The sequence below is a fragment of the Oryctolagus cuniculus genome, chromosome 2, assembly GCF_964237555.1.
Source record: "Oryctolagus cuniculus chromosome 2, mOryCun1.1, whole genome shotgun sequence".
In the NCBI taxonomy this organism is placed as follows: Eukaryota; Metazoa; Chordata; class Mammalia; order Lagomorpha; family Leporidae; genus Oryctolagus; species Oryctolagus cuniculus.
The window spans coordinates 51,579,987-51,602,170 of NC_091433.1; the positions used below are offsets into that span (position 1 = coordinate 51,579,987).

Consider the following 22,184-nt stretch of genomic DNA (forward strand, 5'->3'; position numbering starts at 1 on the left):
GGCAATTGTGACAAAAATTCGATCCACTTGCTACAGCTAAGTTAGTTAACAATTAGAAAGACTAGTATTTCCAAACCATAGAATAAACAACTTCATGGCCCTGTCAAATTCTGATTCAAGTATACACAGAAAATTCAGAATTTAATAAGGTTTTGGTGTATACAATAGAGCTTGCAGACAACATGTGCTGAAGTTGTATAGTTTGAAAAGCCACATAAAATTATGCAAACAATTCTAAATAATATAGATATATGCCAGGAAGAACTATAGTTTTATATGAAAATCTCCTAATTTGTATCTGAGACATATAAATACATATATTACTAATAAAATATTTAACCCATATAACCAGTATTCTGTACACTATTCAATTATCTTTTCAAATAAAGAAAATGGGACCGCCATAGTTGTATAGCGGGTGAAGTCACTACCTGCAACACTGGCATCCCATATGGGCTTCTCCACTTTCAATCCAGCCCCCTGCTAGTGGAATAGGAAAAGCAGCAGAAGATGGCCCAAGTATTTGGGCCTCTACCACCTATGTGGTAGATCTAGATGAAGCTCCTGGCTTCCGGCTTCAGCCTTGCCCACCTCTGGCAGTTGTGGTCATTTGAGGAGTAAACTAGCAGATGGAAGACCTCTCTCTCTACCTCTCTTTCAAATAAAATAATTTTTTTTTAAATTTTTTACAGGCAGAGTGGACAGTGAGAGAGAGAGACAGAGAAAAAGGTCTTCCTTTGCATTGCTTCACCCTCCAATGGCCGCCACGGCCGGCGCACCGCGCTGATCCAAAGCCAGGAGCCAGGTGCTTCTCCTGGTCTCTCATGTGGGTGCAGGACCCAAGGACTTGGGCCATCCTCCACTGCACTCCCTGGCCACAACAGAGAGCTGGCCTGGAAGAGGGGCAACCGGGACAGAATCCGGCACCCCGACCAGGACTAGAATCCGGTGTGCCGGCGCCGCAAGGTGGAGGATTAGCCTATTGAGCCGGCCGTCAAATAAAATAAATCTTTAAGAAGAAAAAAAAGCAAGCAAAAGTTTATCCCATGGAATAATTAGAAAAAGTTTTTAGTCAGTCCAAGGGGAAAACATTTGCCAAAGTGGTTAAGATGCCACTTGGGGGGCCAGCACCATGGCAAAGGTTAATCCTCCACCTGTGGCGCTGGCATCCGATATGGGTGCCGATTCTAGTCCCAGCTGCTCCTCTTCCAATCCAGCTCTCTGCTATGGCCTGGGAAAGCAGTGGAAGATGGCCCAAGTGGTTGGGCCCCTGCATCCACATGGCAGACCAGGAAGAAGAACCTGGCTCCTGGCTTCAGATGGGCACAGCTCTGGCCGTTGCAGCCATTTGGGGAGTGAACCAAGGGAAGGAAGACCTTTCTCTGTCTGTCTCTGTCTGTAACGCTACCTCTCAAATACATAAATAAAATCTTTAAAAAGAAAAAAAAGAGATGCCACTTGGAACACCCACATCCTATATCAGAGTACTGGGTTCAAATCCCTGCTCTGCACTCCATTCCAGTTTCATGCACACCCAGGAAGGGAGCAGGTAATGGAGCAAGTGGTTGGATCACAGCCTCCCACTTGACAGGCTCAGACTGAATTCTTGGCTTCTGCCTGGTCCGGCTCAGCCCTTGCAGGTATCTGAAAGGTGAGCCATGGGATGGAAGATCTCTTTCTGCCTCTCTCTGCCTTTCAAATAAATAAGTAAAAATCTTTTTAAAAACATTAAGGTCATGAAAAATAGATGGACTACAAGTTAAGACATGATACATGAAGTTTAATGTGCAATCTCAAAAATATAATTTGCAAATTAGATTATATTACAACTAAATCAATTATAAGTCCAACTATAAATCAACTTAAATGCTCTGTCATTTGAAGTACTTGACAGATGTGAACTACACACTGAATTAAGAATTAACATTAGGGGGTGAGCATTTGGCACAAGGGTTAAGACATTTGCATCCTACATCAGAGTGCCCAGACTCCAGCCCAGCTCCACTCCTGACTCCACTTCCCTGCTAATGCACACCCAATGAGGCAGCAGATGATGGCTCCAGTTCATAGGTCCCTGCCACCCATGCGGGAGACAAGGACTGAGTTCCCAGCTCTCTGCTTCAGCCTGGTTCAGCCCTAGCTGCTGCAGACATTTGAGGTGGAAAAATTTAACTTTTCTTTATCTTAGGTTATCAACTTAGAAATATTTTAAAGTTTTCTTAAAAGTCTTATGGAGCCAGCGCCGAGGCTCACTAGGCTAATCCTCCACCTTGCGGCTCTGGCACACCGGGTTCTAGTCCCGGTCCGGGCGCCAGATTCTGTCCCGGTTGCCCCTCTTCCAGGCCAGCTCTCTGTTGTGGCCAGGGAGTGCAGTGGAGGATGGCCCAAGTGCTTGGGCCCTGCACCCCATGGGAGACCAGGATAAGTACCTGGCTCCTGCCCTCAGATCAGCGCGGTGCGTCGGCTGCAGTGGCCATTGGAGGGTGAACCAACGGCAAAAGAAGACCTTTCTCTCTGTCTCTCTTTCTCACTGTCCACTCTGCCTGTCAAAACAAAACAAAACAAAAAAAAAAAGTCTTATGGAAATAATCAGAGTTTTCTATGACAGTTATGGTTTTATCAGAAAAACTGGAAGTAAGCTGAAGGTCTTTCAATAAGCAATTGGTTAATTAAGTCAAGATAAATTTATTTAAAATATGCAGATATTTTAAAAGATGCTATAGATGGGGCCGGCACTGTGGTGTAGCAGGTGAAGCTGCCACCTGCAGTGCCGGTATCCCATATGGGCACCAGTTCATATCCCAGCTGCTCCACTTCCAATCCAGCTCTCTGCTGTGGCCTGGGAAAGCAGTGGAAGATGGCCCAAGTCCCTGGGCCCCTGCATCCACATGGGAGACCTGGAAGAGGCTCCTGGCTCCTGGCTTCGAATTGGCACAGCTCCAGCCGTTGCAGTCATCTGTGGAGTAAACCAGTAGATGGAAGACCTCTCTCTCTCTTTGCCTCTCTGTTATTCTGACTTTCAAGTAAACAAAATCTTAAAAAATAAGATTCTATAGATGCTATATTTAAATGAATGAAAATTATATAAAAAGGTTACAAATGATTTCAGTTATACCACTACTAAAAACAAAATGTATACTAATGACTGAAAATATATCAAAATAATAATATTTTGTAAACAGAATTACAGGTGATTTAGTGAACAGAATTACAAGTGATTTTTATTTTCTTCTTTGTATGTTCATATTGTTTCTAAACATTTACAACAGATATATATTAACTTTATATGCAGATAAGAAGTTATTGAAAAAACGCACAGTTCTAACTTCAGATGGTCTGTAATGAGGACCTGGGATAACAAACTAATCTTGTGTTATTTGTGTGTTTCACTGTGAAGCTATATTGTGAAATACTATCTACTCTGCTGTAAAATCTTACCATGTTCATTTTAAAAGTCAGCAACATTTCCTTTCATCCTTAAGAATAATGAGATGGCCAGAAGGAATTCAAGATAAAAGCAGCAGCAGCTGACACAAGACAGTGAGACCCAGCCTCTGCAGAATTTCAAGTGAACTGTAACTCAAACTTAATTACACCAAAGAGCCATCATCAATAGGCAACCCAAACATCCTAAGACTGCTCTCACGCAGGTTCATGACTGCCAAAGTTTGCTGTCTCTTGACACACTTATTTTCAAAGGTGCCTCAGAGTACCCCAGGAAGGAAACTCACCTCACATTTGTTATAAAAGTTGAATGAATTAAAATTATGAATGCAATACTTAATTCATGGTATCTTCTCAAAGAATTCATAACACAATTATCAATTATTCCAAGGTATTTTTTAATTCTAGCAAACTGCCATAAAATACTTCTAACTCCACAAACTCTCAAAAGAAAAATTAATGTTCCATTTTAATCTAAGAAAAATGAACTACAGTAGAAACAGTTTGCAAGAAACATCTTGTGACTATGGCTTAGCAAATGCTAGGCTTGACTTATAAGTGACTCTGGTGGAGTTTTTTCCAAAGGCAGCATTTAGTGGTAAAAAGATGAGTAGATTAAGACACATTGAACTAAATTCTATTCCTGACTCAGTAGTACTATTAAAACTATAGATAGTTATGTACGATCTAAAATAGTATGGCTGTTTTGATATCATAAAATGAAGGAACTACATTGAAAATGACAGATCAACAACACTACAATTCAAAAAAGTAAGGCTCATTAAGTAGTCTTCATGGCCTCCTAACTTCACTTGAAGTTTAGTGGGTTTCCCTAAAAGAACCCTTGGTTCAGAGGCCGGTGCTGTGACGTTTTGGATAAAGCCACCACCTGCAGTGCCAGCATCCCATATGGGCACCGGTTCTAGTTCTGGCTGTTCCACTTCCAAACCAGCTCTCTGTTATGGCCTGAGAAAGCAGTAGAGCACGGCCCAAGTCCTTGGGCCCCTGCACCCACGTGGGAGACCTGGAGGAAGCACCTGGCTTCAGATCAGCCCAGCTCCAGCTGTTGCAGCCATCTGGGGAGTGCACTATCAGATGGAAGACTGACCTCCCCACCCCCTCTGCAACTCTGCCTTTCAAATAAATAAATATATCTCTTTAAAAAAATGTACCCTTGGTTCATACACGGTAGGTGTGTAGATAGAATATCTCCAATCCAAACAGTAGTGCTGCTAATCTGAGTTTTAATCCAGATTGTGCTAAAAGGAATTGATTTGTCCTTCTGGATAGACACTAGTTCTGATGTGTTGCCCCCTTGGAAACAAAGGTAATGCCATTAGAAGGGCTTTTCACCCTGAACAAGGCATAGAAGACAAACCCGAGACAAGAAGACTTAGGCAGTGAGAAAAGTTCAAGAACAATCCTAATGTGATGGAAAAGTGACCTTTGACACAGAGAAACAGGTTATGAAACCAAAAACAATCAAAGAAGCCATATTATAAAGCGGATAAAAGCCAAAACCTTCAAGATTTTTAAAGGATCCTGTTAAATATTACAGCCTGGGTTCATATCTGCTATGGCCTGGTTCCGTGTCAGGCCAGATTTTACAAGAGAGGAGCAATGTCTTCTGAGTCCAACACGATTACAAGGAGTCCAGAGCTGGAATTATGATGTTCAGCCACTCACTTCACATGGAGATTCTCCTTCCACCACTCGGGCGTGGAAGGTAAGGACGTTATTTCATTAGAAGAAGCTTGACACAGCTTCTCCCAGACTTACAAAGGGATACTTAGACAATCATCATCGGACACCTGCCAGCCATCACAAAACTCTACAACAAAAACCTAAAAGTCAATCAAGTGAGAGAGGCCAGGTTAAAAGAAAGGATGGGGCCAGTGCTGTGGCACAGAGGGTTAAAACCCTGACCTGAGGCAACAGCGCCAGTTCAGGTCCCGGCTGCTCCTCTTCTGATCCAGCTCTCTGCAGTGGCCTGGGAAAGGAGTAAAAGATGGCCCCTGCACCCATGTGGGAGACCCAGAGGAAGCTCCTGGCTACTGACTTCAGATCAGCTCAGTTCTGCCGTTGTGGCCATCTGGGGAATGAACCAGCAGATGGAAGACCTCTCTCTCTACCTTTCTCTGTAACTCTTTCATATAAATAAAAAAATAAATCTCAAAAAAAAAAAAAAAAAAGGAAAGGATGAACTTATCAATACTGGTTTTGTCTCTTTGGTTTTCATGTTTGATATGGAGATATGGAGCACATGAACATGTCCAAAGAGCCTTTCTCTCACTATTTGTAGTTTTTTCTTAATTAACAGACTTTATTTTTAAAGTAATTTTAGGTTTATAAAAAAGTTGAGCAGAAAGCAGAGTCCCCCCTTGTCCCACACACCCTCCATTCTCCTCTATTATTCATATTCATCTTAGTTTGGTACATACGTTACAACTGATGAACCAGTACTGAGTAAAGTCCATAAAGTCAAGTCTACCTTAGGGTTCACCCTTTAACTTGCTGGGTTCCATGGGTTTGAACAAACGTATAATGTCATGTATCCATCATTGCAGTAGCATATAGAATAGTCCTATTGCCCTAGTCTGTTTTTAGCTTTTTAAAACTCATATATGTCTTTAGTATTCACATAAAAATGTGAAACGAGTCCCTAATGACATAATACTGAGTTCTATGTCATTTTATCTAAAGCTCATGAACCACATGACCCTCAATTTATAAATACCACGGCACTTAAAAGTTGATTTAAAAGATAAATTTGGGTACAGAAAGTCTTTGAAATCTATAAATAGTGTATTCGTCATATGCACTGTCCAAGAACTTCTTGAAGATTCCTTGTATGGTACCAACCCAGGGCACTACATTGGTATTTTGAGTTCCCTACGACATATGATGGACCAGAGGGGAAATATTAGCAGTTCTTAAACATCCCTCATACCCATATTTGTGCTTATATTGCTTTCCAGTTTGTACTCTCACTCCTTGGTCCCAAAGGACTCTTTCCCCCAACATTCTTTAACGTTTTTATAAAGTTCTGGAAATTTTTCTCTACTTTACAATGCCTCCCAAGGTAGGCTATAAAAATTATAAACTACCAGTAGGTGCCACTGTCCAACAAACAATGTTTGTACATCACTTGGGCAGTTAGAGGTTCCCAATTGGCTATAAAGCTATCACTCCTTAAATCAGTAAAAAGATAACTGAAATGACATGCATTCAACCAACTTAGAACCAAGATATTTCTACTTTAGTTGCATATACATGACTGAAAAACTCAGTACACTTTTTAAAAATATATGAACTCTTTAGGAACAGAGATACTCTACTCTGGCTCATAAAAATACATGGCTCATGTTCAATGAGAATTTGTATCTGATAACTCTAAAGGAAATGTACTTTTTTTAGCCACCTCTGACCAGCCATATAGTATAAATAAATAGTAACATATTGTTCCCAAATTACTGGGTTCCTATTTTAGTTTTCAACATTTTTATAATACCACTGCATTTGAGCCTATCACCAGTATTAACAATTGTGAGATGCAGCACTATTGGATATATCTAGCAACTTAGATGTCCATTCTCTAGTGTAAGTTTCATGGATCTAGAAATAAATAACTAAAATAACTCTAGACATTTTTCTAAGGGAGAAGAAATAAGGCTGTTGCCCAAAACTAGATCAACATTTTAACCAGAACAAATTTGCATGTTTTATGTTCGTGGAGGGAAGCGAAGAGAGAAATCAACTTCGTGCTAAACTGCACGTAGGAACACCTAGAGAACGTCTGCTGCCAAGTAGATGCCAAGCTTATGCAAGCATCTGTCAACAAGACTTCCTCCAAGTGGCAAACAAAAACCCCTCCAACTGAAAAAAGGGGGAGGGCCCAAACACATAAGGTCCCGCACAGCAATAAATGCAGTGCCTCACCATATATCAAAACTAAGGTGCACATAACTTTCGAGCACTGGCGGTTCCATCCTCGGGACTGCACACATGCATATGCCAATGTGTAAAATAATCCATATATAATTACTGTCATATCATCACAAGTTGTATCATAATAAATTATAAACAATCTAAATACCCATTAAGAGGCATCAAATTAAGTAAACTGACCCAGCTCCAAAACAGATAATACTATCTCAGCCATTAAAAGTGATACAGGGGGCCAGCGCTGTGGCATAGCAGGTAAAGCTGATGCCTGCAGTGCCAGCATCCCATATGGGTGCCGGTTCATGTCCCAGCTGCTCCACTTCTGATTCTGCTCTCTGCTATGGCCTGGGAAAGCAGTGGAAGATGGCCCAAGTCCTTGAGCCCCTGTACCCACATGGGAGATCCCCAAGAAGCTCTTGGCTCCTGGCTTTCGATCGGCACAGCTCCAGCGTTGCAGCCAATTGGGGAGTGAACCAGTGGATGGAAGACCTCTCTCTCTGCCTCTCCTCTCTTTGTGTAACTCTTTTAAATAAATAAATTAAAAAAAAAAAGTGATACAGAAGTTAAAGACATCAAATATTTTGTGATCCCACATATATACAATGTCCTAAATAGGCAAATCGATAGAGACAGAACGTAACTTGCTATTTGGCAGAACTTGGGGAGACTGGAGGGAAATGGAAGTGAATGGAAATGGGTTCAGGGATTTCTTTTAGGATAACAAAGATATTTTTAAATTTACTGTTGGGACAGACATTTTGCCTAACAATTAAGATATCATTTAGGATGCCTGCATCCTCTAACAGAGCATTTGGGTGTGGAATACCAACTCCACTAATTCCAGCTTCCTGCTAACATGCACCCTGGGTGGCAGCAGACAAGGACTCAAGTATTTGGTTACCTGCCACCCTCCCCCTGGGGAGACCTGGACTGACTTTCCAGTTCCAGGGCATTTGGGAAGTAAATCAGCAAATGGAAGGTGTCTCTCTCTGGCTCTCAAAGATACATACATATATACTTTACTGTGATGAACAATTCTGTAACTGTATTAAAAACACTGAATTATACACTTTGAGTAAACAGTATGTATGTTAATTATAGTTCCACAAAGTTGTTATTTTAATTATTTTATTTGAAAGGCAGAGGGACAGAAATCTTCCATCTATTGGTTCACTCCCCAAATGTCCATAACAGCCAGGGTCAGACTAGGTCTAAGCCAGGTGCCAGGAACTCAATCTAGGTTTTCCAAGCTTCAGAGACTGAAGTACTTAAGCTATCATCTGCTGCTTCCCAGGTTGTAAATTAGCAGGAAGCTAGATCTGAAGCAGAAGAGGTAGGACTTGAACCAGGCACACTGATATGCAATGTGGGTGTCCCAACTAGCAACTTAACCACTGTGCTAAATGCCCTTCTCCAATGTTATTTTTAAAAATGAAATAGCTCTGAGCCGGCGCCGTGGCTCAATAGGCTAATCCTCCACCTTGCGGCGCCGGCAAACCGGGTTCTAGTCCCGGTTGGGGCGCCGGATTCTGTCCCGGTTGCCCCTCTTCCAGGCCAGCTCTCTGCTATGGCCAGGGAGTGCAGTGGAGGATGGCCCAGGTGCTTGGGCCCTGCACCCCATGGGAGACCAGGAAAAGCACCTGGCTCCTGGCTCCTGCCAGGATCAGCGCGGTGCGCCGGCTGCAGCGGCGGCCATTGGAGGGTGAACCAGCGGCAAAAGGAAGACCTTTCTCTCTCTGTCTCTCTCTCTCACTGTCCACTCTGCCTGTCAAAAAAAAAAAAAAAAAAAAAAAAAAAGAAATAGCTCTAGAAGGAATAATATGGAATGATCTCCAAGATACATCATTCTATGAATAAAAATGAGGTATAGAGTATTATGATAGTCTAATAATGTGTAGTTCTTAAATATACTTTTATATATATATACATGCACACACACATACACACTTTATTGGCTACATATGATACAGACAATAAACTTGTTAATAATGGTTGCTTTTAAGGAAAGTAACCGGATGTCTAGAGAAGACTTCATGTTATGCCTTTGTGAAACTTTTGAATTCATATAATATGCATGATTTATTCAAAACATATATTTTAAAGGCAATAAATGTATTACTGGTTCAATTTATCAAACATTCTTTTTCTCATGTTCAATATTTTCTAGCCAGTAAGATTTATGACGAGAAGTTTAAAGTACAAGTCGAGGGGACGGCACTTTGGCGTAGTGGGCTAAGTGTCCACCTGCCATGCCAGCATCCCATATGGGTGCCAGATCGAGTTTCAGCTGCTTTATTTCCGATCCAGCTCTCTACTATGGACTGGAAAAGCAGCAGATGGCCCAGGTCCTTGGGCCCCTGCACCCACATGGAAGACCCAGAGGAAGCTCCTGGCTCCTGGCTTTGGATCAGCCCAGTTCTGGCCATAGCAGCCATTTGAGGAGTGAACGAGTGGATGGAAGATCTTTCTGTCTCTCCCTCTATCTGTAACTCTGTCTTACAAATAAATAAACCTTAAAAAAAAAAAAAAAAGTACAAGTCGAGGGACCAGCGCTGTGGCACGGTGGGCTAAGCTTTCACCTGCAGTGCTGACATCCCATATGGTCGCCAGTTCGAGTCCCAGCTGCTACTTTTCAATCCAGCTCTCTGCTATGACCTTGGAAAGCAATGGAAGATGGCCCAAGTGCTTGGGCCCCTGCACCCACGTGGGAGGCCCAGAAGAAGCTCCTGGCTCCGGATCAGCCCATCTCCAGCTGTTGTGGCCATTTGGGTAGTGAACCAGAGGATGGTTCTCTCTCCGTCTCTCCCTCTGTAATTCTACCTCTCAAATAAATAAAATCTTTTAAAAAAATAATCAAGAATCCCTTATTCAATATGCTTAAGATCAGTAGTTTTTCAGATTTTGTAATATTTGTATACACTTATGAACAAAGCTAACCCCAAAATCTGAAATCCAAAATGCTCCAAATGCCAAAACTTTTTTTCTTGTTTTTAAAGATTTTTATTTATTGGAAATAAATAGATAAATAGATAAATAAATAGAGAGAGAGAGGTCTTCCATCCACTGGTTCACTCTCCAAATAACCACAACAGCCGGAGCTGAGCCAATCTGAAGCCAGGAGCCAGGAGCTTCTTCCAGGTCTCCCAGGTGGGTGCAGGGGCCCAAGGACTTGGGCCATCTTTTACTCCTTTCCCAGGCCATAGCAGAGAGCTGGATCAGAAGAGGAGCAGCCGGGACTAGAACTGGTGCCCATATGGGATGCCTGCATTTCAGGCTAGGGCTTTAACCCACTGCGTTACAGTGCCGACCCCCAAAACTTTTTTTAAAAAAGACTTATTATTTATTTGAAAGGCAGAGTAACAGAGAGGGAGAGGCAGAGAGAGCAGAGAGATCTTCCTTCCCCTGGTTCACTCTCCAAATGGCTGTAAAATGATCTCTAACATCCTCTCCTCAAGTCATTTCATAATTAGTGCAAAATTTAAAAGTATTTCATATATAACAGAAGGTACAAAGAATTTTTTTTTCTAGTCACCAGTTCATTACTTGATTCTGCACAATCATTTCTGAACTATTTTACACAGACGTCAATGATGACTACAAGCAATGGGCTGATTAATGGCTTCCTTCTCTATAAAACAAAAATCCTAATCAATAGAGCTTTTTAATAAATAAGTTTTCACTGACCTGGTGCAACTACATTCACTCTAATTTTCTTTCTTGCTACTTCTTTGGCAAGAGCACGTGAAAATCCAACTAATCCTCCTTTACTGGCACTGTAAACAGACTGGCCAGAATTGCCTTTTAAGCCAATAATACTTCCTGGGGGGAAAAAAAAGCAAATTCAAATCAATTAATAAGATTTTTTGGAAATTCACACAATATATAAAATCAAACCAAAAAACCTAAGACCCAAATTCTTTGCTAAAATTAGGAACTCTAGGGGCCATGCTATGGCATAGTAAGCTAAGCCTCTGCCTGCAGCACCAGCATCCCATATGGGTGACGAGTCGACTCCTGGCTGCTCCTCTTTTTATCCAGCTCTCTGCTTATGGCCTGGGAAAGTAATCAAAGATGGCCCAAGTGCTTGCAACTCTGTGCCTACATGGGAGACCTGAAAGAAGCTCTTGGCTTCAGATCAGCTCAGCTCAAGCTATTGCAGCCATCTGGGGAGTAAACCAGCAGATGGAAGACCTTTCTGTCTCTCCCTCCCTCTGTAATTCTGATTCTCAAATAAATAAATAAAATATTTTTTTAAAAAATTAGCAACTTTAATCATTGCCATTTGAGTAATAAGACTTAAAAGAATCCTAGTCTGCTCCAAACACTAACAGAAAATAAGATCTGGAAAAAAAAATGATATAAAATAAATGCCAGGGGGCTGGCGCTGTGACACAGCAGATTAACGCCCTGGCTTGAAGAGCCAGCATCCCATATGGGTGCTGGTTCGAGACCCAGCTGCTCCACTTCTGATCCAGCTCTCTGCTATAGCCTGGGAAAGCAGTAGAAGATGGCCCACGTCTTTGGGCCCCTGCACCTGTGTGGGAGACCTGGAAGAAGCTCCTGGCTCCAGATCAGCGTAGCTCCGGCCATTGCAGCCAACTGGAGAGTGAACCAGCTGATGAAAGACCTTTCTCTCTCTCTGCCTCTCCTCTCTCTGTGTAACTCTGACTTTCAAATAAATAAATAAATCTTTAAAAAATAAAATAAATGCCAGTCAAGGGGCTTACAAACCGACCCATTAAGTGAAAGAGACCCACTCTACTCTGAGGTTATACATGACTTGAATTCTGCAGTGTCATAAAAGGCTTCCTGGGGCCAGCAGGTTAACACCCTGGCCTGAAGCACTGGCATCCCACACGGGCACCAGTTCGAGACCTGGCTGCTCCACCTCCAATCCAGCTCTCTGCTATGGCCTGGGAAAGCAGTAGAAGATGGCCCACGTCTTTGGACCCCTGCACCTGTGTGGGAGACCCAGAAGAAGCTCCTGGCTCCTGGCTTTGGATCGGCGCAGCTCCGGCCGTTGCGGCCAATTAGGGAGTGAACCATCAGATGGAAGACCCCCCTCCCCGCCTCTCCTCTGTCTGTGTAACTCTGACTTTCAAATAAATAAATAAATAAATCTTTTAAAAAAGGCATCCTCGGCGCCATGGCTCAGTTGGTTAATCCTCTGCCTGCGGCACCAGCATCCCATATGGGCACCGGGTTCTAGTCCTGCACCCGTATGGAAGACCAGGAGGAAAGCACCTGGCTCCTCGCTTCAGATTGGCGCAGCACCGGCCATGGCAACCATTTGGGAAGTGAACCAACGGAAGGAAGACCTTTCTCTCTCTCACTGCCTAATGCTGTCAAGAAAAAAAAAAAAAAAAAAAAAAAAAAAGACATCCTGCAGAATGAAATGAATGCCAGAAACAAAGTCTGATGAATTTTATGATTCAACAACAATAAGCATTCACTTCCACCTTAAAAAAAGCAGTTCACTTGAAGGCAAGTCTCAGTAAATTTGAAGTACTGTTAATCTAAATTGATACAGCTTCAATGATAAACTTTCTGTAAAAGAACAATTTCATTACTTCCAGTGATGTATTATAACTTTTAGGGCCTACTAAAGATTTTTAAGTGACCTCCTTTAATGAGTATATAATAAATTATAACTCAAATATCAACCATATGTAAATAAATGCTTGCAAAACAGAAGTGAGGAGGTAATTTTCTGCACCAGTGACTTGTGCTTATGATACAAAAAGTAATCAAGAGCCTCATAAAAAATGTTTAAGAATTTTAGAAAAACATTCCATTTTTATTACAATCAAAAAGCCTAACATTAAAATATTTATATTATATATTATATACTGGTTAATTGCAAAGCGAGAAAACTGAGAAGCACAGAGACAAAAGACATCAGTCTGAGGAAATGCAGGCAAAGAAACAGGTATCTGCAAGAAAGAGTTTTTTTAAAAAAATGAAAGGAAAATTCAAGCACTAAAGAAAGGCCAAATAAGAAACTTTGGTTCATGCTGCAAACTGTTGCTCATCCTCTCAAAAAGTGGTAACTCCTGAAATACCAATGCCATTTCTAGCAGTGTTCAGTAATCTTTTTCTGTAATAAGATCCTCATGATTTATTTACACATTTTTTATTTACTTTCAGCATAATTGCATGTATTTGAAGAACTGATTTGGGTTTCTTAAATATACCTAGATTTGTAAACAAATACACTCTCTCATGTTACCAGGAACAGACACAGGTTTGTGTTTCAGCTTGTAAGAACCCAAGGTCATTATCTGGCTGTGTCAGAAGCCAAAGTTCAACTCATCCATTAATACCTTATTTTAAAAAAAATCTTTCTTTGTAATTCATGTTTATTTTCCTCTACTTAAAAGGCAGAGCAAGAGAAAGGGACAGACAGACAGACAAACATCTTCCACCAACTGGTTCACTCTCCAAATGCCTACAATAGCCAGGGCTGGGCCAGGCTGAAGCCAGGAGCCAAGAACTCCATGCAGGACTCTCACATGGGTGGCAGGGACCCAAGTACTTAAGCCATCACCTACTGCTTCCCAGGCACTTTAGCAGGGAGCTGGACGTGAAGAGGAGCAGGTGGGACTTGAACCAACATTCCAAAATGGGATGTGTACATGATAAGCAGTAGCTTAAGCCACTGCGCCACAATGCCTGCCCTATCCTTTACATTTTTAAAGCATAAATGTCAAAAATGTCCTAAAATCCTCTAAGTTCATTGGTATTCTTTTCTCATTTTCAAAACTGAAAACACCAAACTCTGGCTTGGAAAGCCATTCCTATAAAAAGAATACAGTCATTTCCTTTAATGGAGCAGCATTCCTCTTCTGTGGCCTTTATAAGGTATTATCACTTGAAAATAAAAAGCAGATGGTATGACGCTATTTTGAAATTAGCAAAGTAAGATTTCAGGTCATTGTGCATTTTAAGTTCTACAGTACATACGCCACGATTTATCTAACCCATGGGGCAGATAAACTGATGGCTAATGGCTATTTACAACCATTCTAAAAAACTGAAATAGTTTAACTTCCTTTAAGTCATTCTCACTAGCTTTATCAGTGACCCATGCAACTGCTGTAAACATTCATTAGCCCCTGTCTGTATTTTTTTAATTCCTTATAAATATTTGTACTATTATGGTTTCAAAGAAAAATTGAGATGTCCAATTCTTCTTGAAAAAACAAAACTGCTGGCAAAAGTGGGGCCACATTGATGCATAATAACAGTCTACTGGACCGGAGCAGTGTTGGCCTCTCCCATGCATATATCCTTCATACACTGAGCCTGGACACCTTTTTCTCATTTGTCATGTGGCTTGTATGGTCATTTTTCGAATACCTGATGGTGTCCTTCACTTAACATTTGCCTGACCTCTACAGGGATGTGAATCTGTGCTCCTGTTTTATTCATTAATCAGCTAGTTAAATCTTTTTCCATAAATAATACAAAGATAAATTCCATTTGTCTTTCTTACGTGAATAAATTCCAAGCTAATGGATTAAAACTTTATGGCACTGGTATAATCGGAAACTCAGAGATGAAACTCACCCACGTTGACAATGGACCCTCCCTGCTGCTGAATCATAGTCCTCATGGCAGCTCTGCATGTCAGCATGGACCCCAAGAGGTTGGTATGAAGCTGAGAGACCAGATCTTCAGTTTTTGTTCTCACTAAAAGACCATCCCTACACACACACACACACACACGAAAAAAAGGCATGTAAGTAAGATGCAAAAAAAAAAAAAAAAAAAGAAACTGAGACATAACATTCTGACCAAAAACAGCCTAAGATCTGCTTCGTATCTTAACTTGAACACCAATAGGGTCCCACTTTGAATTTCACTTGCAAGGCTCTTAAGTTAACAGCTGATGAGCCAGAAAGGATCCATTAAAAAATTTAAAAAATTAAAAATTTTTTGTAAAAAGGATCCATGCAGAAGGCAGATTTCTACCCCCTTCAGCTATAGAAGCAAATACTTTTTTTTTTTTTAAGATTTATTTATTTATTTGAAAGTCAGAGATACACAGAGAGGAGAGGCAGAGAGAGAGAGAGAGAGGTCTTCCATCCACTGGTTCACTCCCCAGTTGGCTGCAACAGCTGTAGCTGCGCTGATCCAAAGCCAGAAGCCAGGAGCCAGGAGCTTCTTCCGGGTCTCCCACGCGGGTGCAGGGGCCCAAGGACTTGGACCATCCTCTACTGCCTTCCCAGGCCATAGCAGAGAGCTGGATCGGAAGTGGAGCAACCGGGACTAGAATCTGCACCCATATGGGGTACTGGCGCTTCAGGCCAGGGCGTTAACCCGCTGCACCACAGCGCTGGCCTCACAAATAATTCTAACTGCTGAAAGTATACTATGTAAACAAACAAGTTTAGCCTGAGCAACTGCCATACTGCACCTTGTTTAGCAAGAAAATTAGTATTATCCTAAATATTTTCTCCTAGATTTATCATTAAAAAAAAATACTGACTCCATTAGTATTAGGTTCATGAACTGGCGAAACTTAATAGGCTGGCGCCGCAGCTCACTAGGCTAATCCTCCACCTATAGCACCAGCACCCCAGGTTCTAGTCCTGTTTGGGGCACCGGATTCTGTCCCAGTTGCTCCTCTTCCAGTCCAGCTCTCTGCTGTGGCCCGGGAAGGCAGTGGAGAATGGCCCATGTGCTTGGGCCTTGCACCTACATGGGAGACCAGGAGGAAGCACCTGGCTCCTGGCTTCGGATCGACGCAGCACGCTGGCCATTTGCGGGGTGAACCAAGAGAAAAAGGAAGACCGTTCTAACTCTGCCTGTCCAAAAAAAATAAATAAATAATAATAGACACAGAACTCAGAATGGTGGCTACCCATAGGAAGTATTAACTGAGAAGTTAGGAGAGCCTTATCAAGTGCTGGGAAAGTCCTACTGCTCATATGGGTGGTGACTACAATGCTAAAATTGACCAAACTTATTTGACACTTATTATATATCTCAGTTATTGACAAAGATCATGAATTCACCAAGTTTTAAAATGCATAGTCTTGGGGCTGTCTCTGTGGCATAGCAGTTAAGACCACTGCCTACAGCACCGCCATCTCATGTGGGCGCTGGTTTGAGTCTTGGATGCTCTTTCAATCCAGCTCCCTACTAATGCACCTGGGAAAGCAGAAGATGGCCCAAGTACTTGGGCCCCTACACCCACATCGGAGACCAGAAGCAGCTCCTGGCTTCAGCCTGGTCCAGCCCTGGTCATTGCAGCTATTTGGGGAGTGAACCCTCAGATTCTCTCTCTCTGTGTCTCCCCTCTATCTCTGAAACTCTGCCTTTCAAATAGATTAATTTTTTTAAAATGCCTAGTTTTTCTTTCAGTTGTACATAAAACATAACTGCATTAAAATGCATACTTTCTTTCAATTAGAAGTGTAACATAATTGATGTGTAAGCATATACTAAGCAAAGACCTATCTGGAAAAAAAAAAAGACATTAGAAAGTTACTGAAATTTATGACCCACCTGTTAATACCAGCTGCATTTACCAGGAAATTCACTTGACCTAAGTGTTTCTCCATCTCTTCAAATGTATGTTGAACATCATGTTCTTTAGCCACATCACAGCTGAGTGCCAAATGATCTCCTACACAATGGGTCAGAATTACAAACAAATTATACCTTCGTTTTCACATTTACTCCATACGTTTGTTAAACATCATCTGTATGGCAGACTTGTGCTAAACCAAGAGGTAAGAGTTCAGCATGTGATGAGCTCCCGCTCTCAGACTCACCTACAGAAGCTGAGCTGAGGGTAGTGGGGAACAAGAAATAAAGTATTACTGCAGGAAGTTCATTTGAAAACTGCTTCTAATCAACTAAAGTGGGGGAGACCTTTTTCAGTTCATAATGCTTTGTAAAATACATCTAGTAATATTTATGGTTTTAACAATGAACTCACACTACCCAATTCAGCAATTTTCTGGTCCTGGACTTTATATTGTTTTTGAAATCCATGTCTAAGAGTGTTGGGATTTTTTGTTTGGTTGCTGTCTTGTCCTGAGCGTGAACTCCACAGTGTCTCACCGTTTTTTAACTGCTACAAATCCACAATGGCACATTTAATGACCATTATGCCAGCCTAACCATTAAAAGAGGAGACGGCAAATAGTTGTTAAAAAATTAAAAGCAATTGTTAACTCTCAAAAATGTCCACTTTTCAAAATGTTCAAATGCCAAAAGCATGACATTTGAAAGCAAAACAAAACATTCCCATTTAATAACAGAGGTGCTCCTGGACTTATGGTGTGGTCCCATCTGGATAAACTGAAAATATTCTGAACTGAAAATGTACCTAATGTACCCAACCTGCTGAATATCATAGCTTATTGACTCTGTGTGGTACAGTTTTTTACCCTCGTCATCCCACAGCTGACTGGGAAGTGACAGTAACTGCCAATGAAGAGTACCATACCACTGACCACTAGCCTAGAAAAAGTTCAAAATCCAAAATTTGAAGGAGGGATTCCACGGGATGTCTGTTGCTTCCTCACCATTTTAAATCTTAAAAAAAAAAAAAAAAGGTTAATAGGGGACTATCTGTACTCTAAGATGTTGGATCGGGGGGCTGGTGTTGCGGAGCAGCAGGTAAAGCCACCACCTGCTATGCCAGCATCCCAAAAGGCACCGGTTCAAGTCCTGGCTGCTCCACTTCCAATCCAGCTCCCTGCTAATGGCCCTTGAAAACAGCCAAGGCAGGCCGCGGTACTTGGATCATTGCAACTATATGGCTTCCACCTGGCCCAGCCCTAACGATTGCCACAATTTGGGGAGTGAACCAACAAATCAAAGATCTGTCTCTCATTCTCTCTTTAATTCTGCCTTTTAAGTAAATAAGTAAACCTTAAAAATATAATAAGATGTAGAATTTTTCAAACTGCCAATTTTCTGCCTGAACTTGCCATATGTGGATCCTAACACTACACCCTCAGGCCTTTGGAAACAGTAAGTCACTTGAGAAATCACATTCTCTAGGTAAAAATCAAACACAGCACACATAATTCAAAGCATCACTTTAGGCTTTCACATAAAGACTTATTGGGCTCACAGCCACCCTTGAACGCTCAGCCAGATTATTAACCTTGTCCGCCGCACATGGATGTCCTGGGGTGACTAGTAAAAAGCTCTACTTTCTCTCTCTTGTCAGAATTGCAATGAACATGAGCTGCAAGAAGCATTCATTGAAATGGGCCATAAAATCAACAACGTTATTTTAAACCTAGGAGCCAGCAGCAGGGACTCTGGCACAGCCGCACCTTGCGTCAGTGGCATCCCACATGGGAGTGCCAATTTGAGCCCCAACCGCTCTGCGCATCTGCCTGAGATACAGCAGGTGAGGGGCCGAGGACCTGGACCCCCCCCCCCACCAACCTGGGGAGACCCGGATGCAGCTCTGGCTCCGGGCTTTCACCCGGCCCAGTTCCTGTTACAGGCACTTGGGGAGTGAACCCGCAGATAGGTTACTCTGCCTTTCAGATAAACAAATAAACCTTTTAAAAAATAAAACAGCCACCAAAATACATCCCGACCTCTATTCTCCCCAGTGTCTCCCTGCCAGTAAAAGCCGTTTGCTTCTGTCCATTACAGTACCTAAAGAAATAGCATCATCTTAGTATCTTTCTAATACCCAACGTCTCCCACTACCAAGACCGCAATTCGCCGAACCAGACTGATTCACTGTTAATAAGCAGAAAAAGGTTTAAGTTTGGATGCAATACAAGAATCCGGCCAAATTTCGATTGTCCCACTGACCCAAACAATGTTATCACTCATCAAAGTTTGCTTAGGGATGTAGGCAAGCCAGCCAGGCCTATCTCAAAACCGGCTGGGACTCAAAAGGGGTTTCTCTTTGAAACACAGCTTTGTAGGTTCGCACAAGAGCACAAACTGCCCTCAGCAGAAAGCAAGCGAGCAGTCCACACCTGGCCCGCCCACCTTTCCTGCTGGAACGGCGCCCGCCCAGCGCCCGGGAGCCAGTCCTACCAGACTCCTACCAGACGCCAAAACAAAGCCGCTTCTCACGGTTAACACGAGCCGCAGTGCTTAGTAGCGGGACTCTACAAAGACTGCAACGTCTCAAAGAAATACCCAAGTGCTCAGTCCTGGGCGGCCGGCAGCGGGCATTCTGAGAGGTACCGCGAGGCAGGCAGGGGCCGCCCAAGCCGCCCTCGGGCCAGGGGAGCACCTGCCGCACGCGGCTGACTCGCTACACCTGCGAGCGACCACCGCCAGACTCGCTCGCTTCAGGACTCCAGTCGGGTACCTACCGCCGAGCTCGGCGGCGGCGGCCTTAGCCGCTTCCAGATTTCTGGCGATGAGAGCCAGTCGGTAGCCCTTAGGGGCCATTAACTGGGCCACCGCCCTGCCAATGCCCCGCGAGCCCCCAAAAATCGCACAGACTTTGTTCATCTTGGACCCGGCAGTCGCAAACTCGGAGGAGAGAAGAGAGCTACAAGCCTGGCCCCTCTCAAGTTCCCTCGGGCTTTTAAACAACCGCGGCTCCAGAAAATTTAGAAAGGTCAAGTCGCTACAAGAAGACCCTTCTCCACGCCTACAGCCTGCCTGTCTCCAACGACCCAGGAAGCTGCGGACAAGCGCTTAACAACACGGCCAAAGCACGCTCACGTGGACACGCACTGACTCCCAGGCGTCAGCGCGCCGACGTCAGCACGCACGGACTCCCGGGGCTGTCCTGGAGGACGCGACCTGAGAGCCCGACCCACAAAGGACGATCCCGAAAGGCGGTGCCTCGCTGCATGCTGGGACTTGAAGTCTTGACGCGAGAAGCCCAGAAGCGCGTGCGCACTGCTGAGTGGGCCCGGTCCTAGCCTGTGTCTCTCCCCTGCGACTTAAAGGCGGGCGTTGGCCTTAGAGTTCCTGTGACCGGTCGTCTTTGTTGGTTGGGAATTAGCAGGATAGTCAGGACTCAACTTTCCCAGGCAAGCCGAGACCAATTGATCTGCGTAATTAGCACTTAAGTGCTGCACTGTGAGGCGTGGGCTACCTTTCACCCTGATTTTACCTTTGGCTGCAGACTTGAGGTTCTGCCTGTTGAAGGAGCGGTTCCCGAGTGTCAGACCCACACAACACCTCTCCTGCCGGTTCCTTCGCCACGTTGCTGCAGAGACGGGCCTCTTGTCTCCCGCATGCCCCTTAAAGGGTGTTGTGAAGACGAGTGCAGAAGCTCCAAGAATGTTAATTGAATGAATAGACTTTCAAGGACGATTTAGCAAGCTCAGGCTGCTGAGTGTAGACAAACGAAATGGGCCCCTGTCATCCCAAATAAGATGTGCTGAGTGCTGTAAAAATGGGTGACATGTGTTAGAATTATGACCCAGAAAGGAAGCATTGCTTATACAGAAACTTTGCGCTAACTGGGTCCCTACCACTAAAAAATATGTAACTAAGAAAACAGGACTGATACTCATGAAACCCTAGGGAGCATCCTCAAAATCATATTTAATAAAGAGCAAAATTATATTAACACAAGAACTCAAAGAAACAATAGGTCAATAAAGAATGAAAGTGCTTGGAAAAGTTGGGCTTGAGGGTTACGTGAGGTTTAGGGGAAAAAGGGAATGGCAGACTATAAGAAATTGGGCATTATGTTTCAATTTTTTTATTCCACCTAGATTTGAAGATATAAACCACTTGCAAAATGCAAGCCTAAATGATTTTAAAAGGCAAAGAGGAAGGGCCCGCACTGTGGCGTAGTAGTTAAAGCCGCCGCCTGCAGTGCCGGCATCCTATATGTTCGCCAGTTTGTGTCCCAGTTGCTCCACTTTCTATCCAACTCTCTGCTGTGGCCTGGGAAAGCAGTGGAAGATGGCCCAAATCCTTGGGCCCCTGCACTCACCTGGGAGACCCAAAAAAAGCTCCTGGCTCCTGGCTTCAGATTGGCGCAGCTCTGGCCTGCAGCCAACTGGGGAGTGAACCAGCGGATGGAAGACCTCTCTCTGCCTCTCCTTCTCTATCTGTATAACTATGACTTTTTTTTTTTTTAATTTTTATTTTTGATAGGCAGAGTGGACAGTGAGAGAGAGAGAGACAGAGAGAGAAAGGTCTTCCTTTTTTGCCGTTGGTTCACCCTCCAATGGCCGCCGCTGCAGCCGGCGCACCGCGCTGATCCGATGGCAGGAGCCAGGATCCAGGTGCTTTTCCTGGTCTCCCATGGGGTGCAGGGCCCAAGCACCTGGGCCATCCTCCACTGCACTCCCTGGCCATAGCAGAGAGCTGGCCTGGAAGAGGGGCAACCGGGACAGAATCCGGTGCCCCGACCGGGACTAGAACCCGGTGTGCCGGCGCCGCAAGGTGGAGGATTAGCCTATTGAGCCACGGCGCCGGCTCTAACTATGACTTTCAAATAAATATTTTTTTAAGAAAAAAAGGCAAAGACTATGCTCACCCCTCCTCCTTCCCCAAATATAAATTTCTGTAAGATACAAACATTCTGGTTGTGCAACAGAGACATCTGTGAAAAATTCCCTTCTTAGCCTTTTAAGGTGTACAATACCCGTAAATAGACAATATTTTTCATGTAAGTGGAGGAAGAGGACAGGCACTTTGGAATATCCACAACCCATTTTAGAGTGCCTAGGTTCAAGTACTGGCTCCAGCTCTTGATTCTAGCTTCCTGCCAGTGCATACCCTGTGTGCCTGCAGATGATGGCTCAAGTATTTGGGTCCTTGCCACCCACATGGGAGACCTGAAATGAATTTTAGGCTCCCAGCTTCAGTGTGGCCCAGTT

The 22,184-nt window shown here is 43.4% G+C and overlaps 1 protein-coding gene across 5 annotated transcripts in view; it reads right to left on the bottom strand.

Moving 5' to 3' along the window:
• CBR4 (carbonyl reductase 4) overlaps positions 1 to 20,152 on the bottom strand; it is a 70,899-nt gene extending 50,747 nt beyond the window's left edge. For 3 of the 5 annotated variants that reach the window (XM_070068283.1, XM_051842570.2, XM_002709317.5), the window contains exons 1-4: positions 19,704 to 20,152; positions 16,903 to 17,023; positions 14,959 to 15,095; positions 11,074 to 11,208 (exon numbers count right to left, since the gene is read on the bottom strand). In XM_070068283.1, the coding sequence (XP_069924384.1) occupies positions 11,074 to 11,208; positions 14,959 to 15,095; positions 16,903 to 17,023; positions 19,704 to 19,845 (535 nt within the window). In that variant the 5' untranslated portion in view covers positions 19,846 to 20,152. Of the gene's footprint in view, positions 1 to 11,073; positions 11,209 to 14,958; positions 15,096 to 16,902; positions 17,024 to 18,517; positions 19,361 to 19,703 lie in introns of those variants that run through there. The other 2 variants (XM_070068284.1, XM_008249624.4) reach the window with 2 other exon arrangements.
• Positions 20,153 to 22,184: the final 2,032 nt, after the last annotated feature.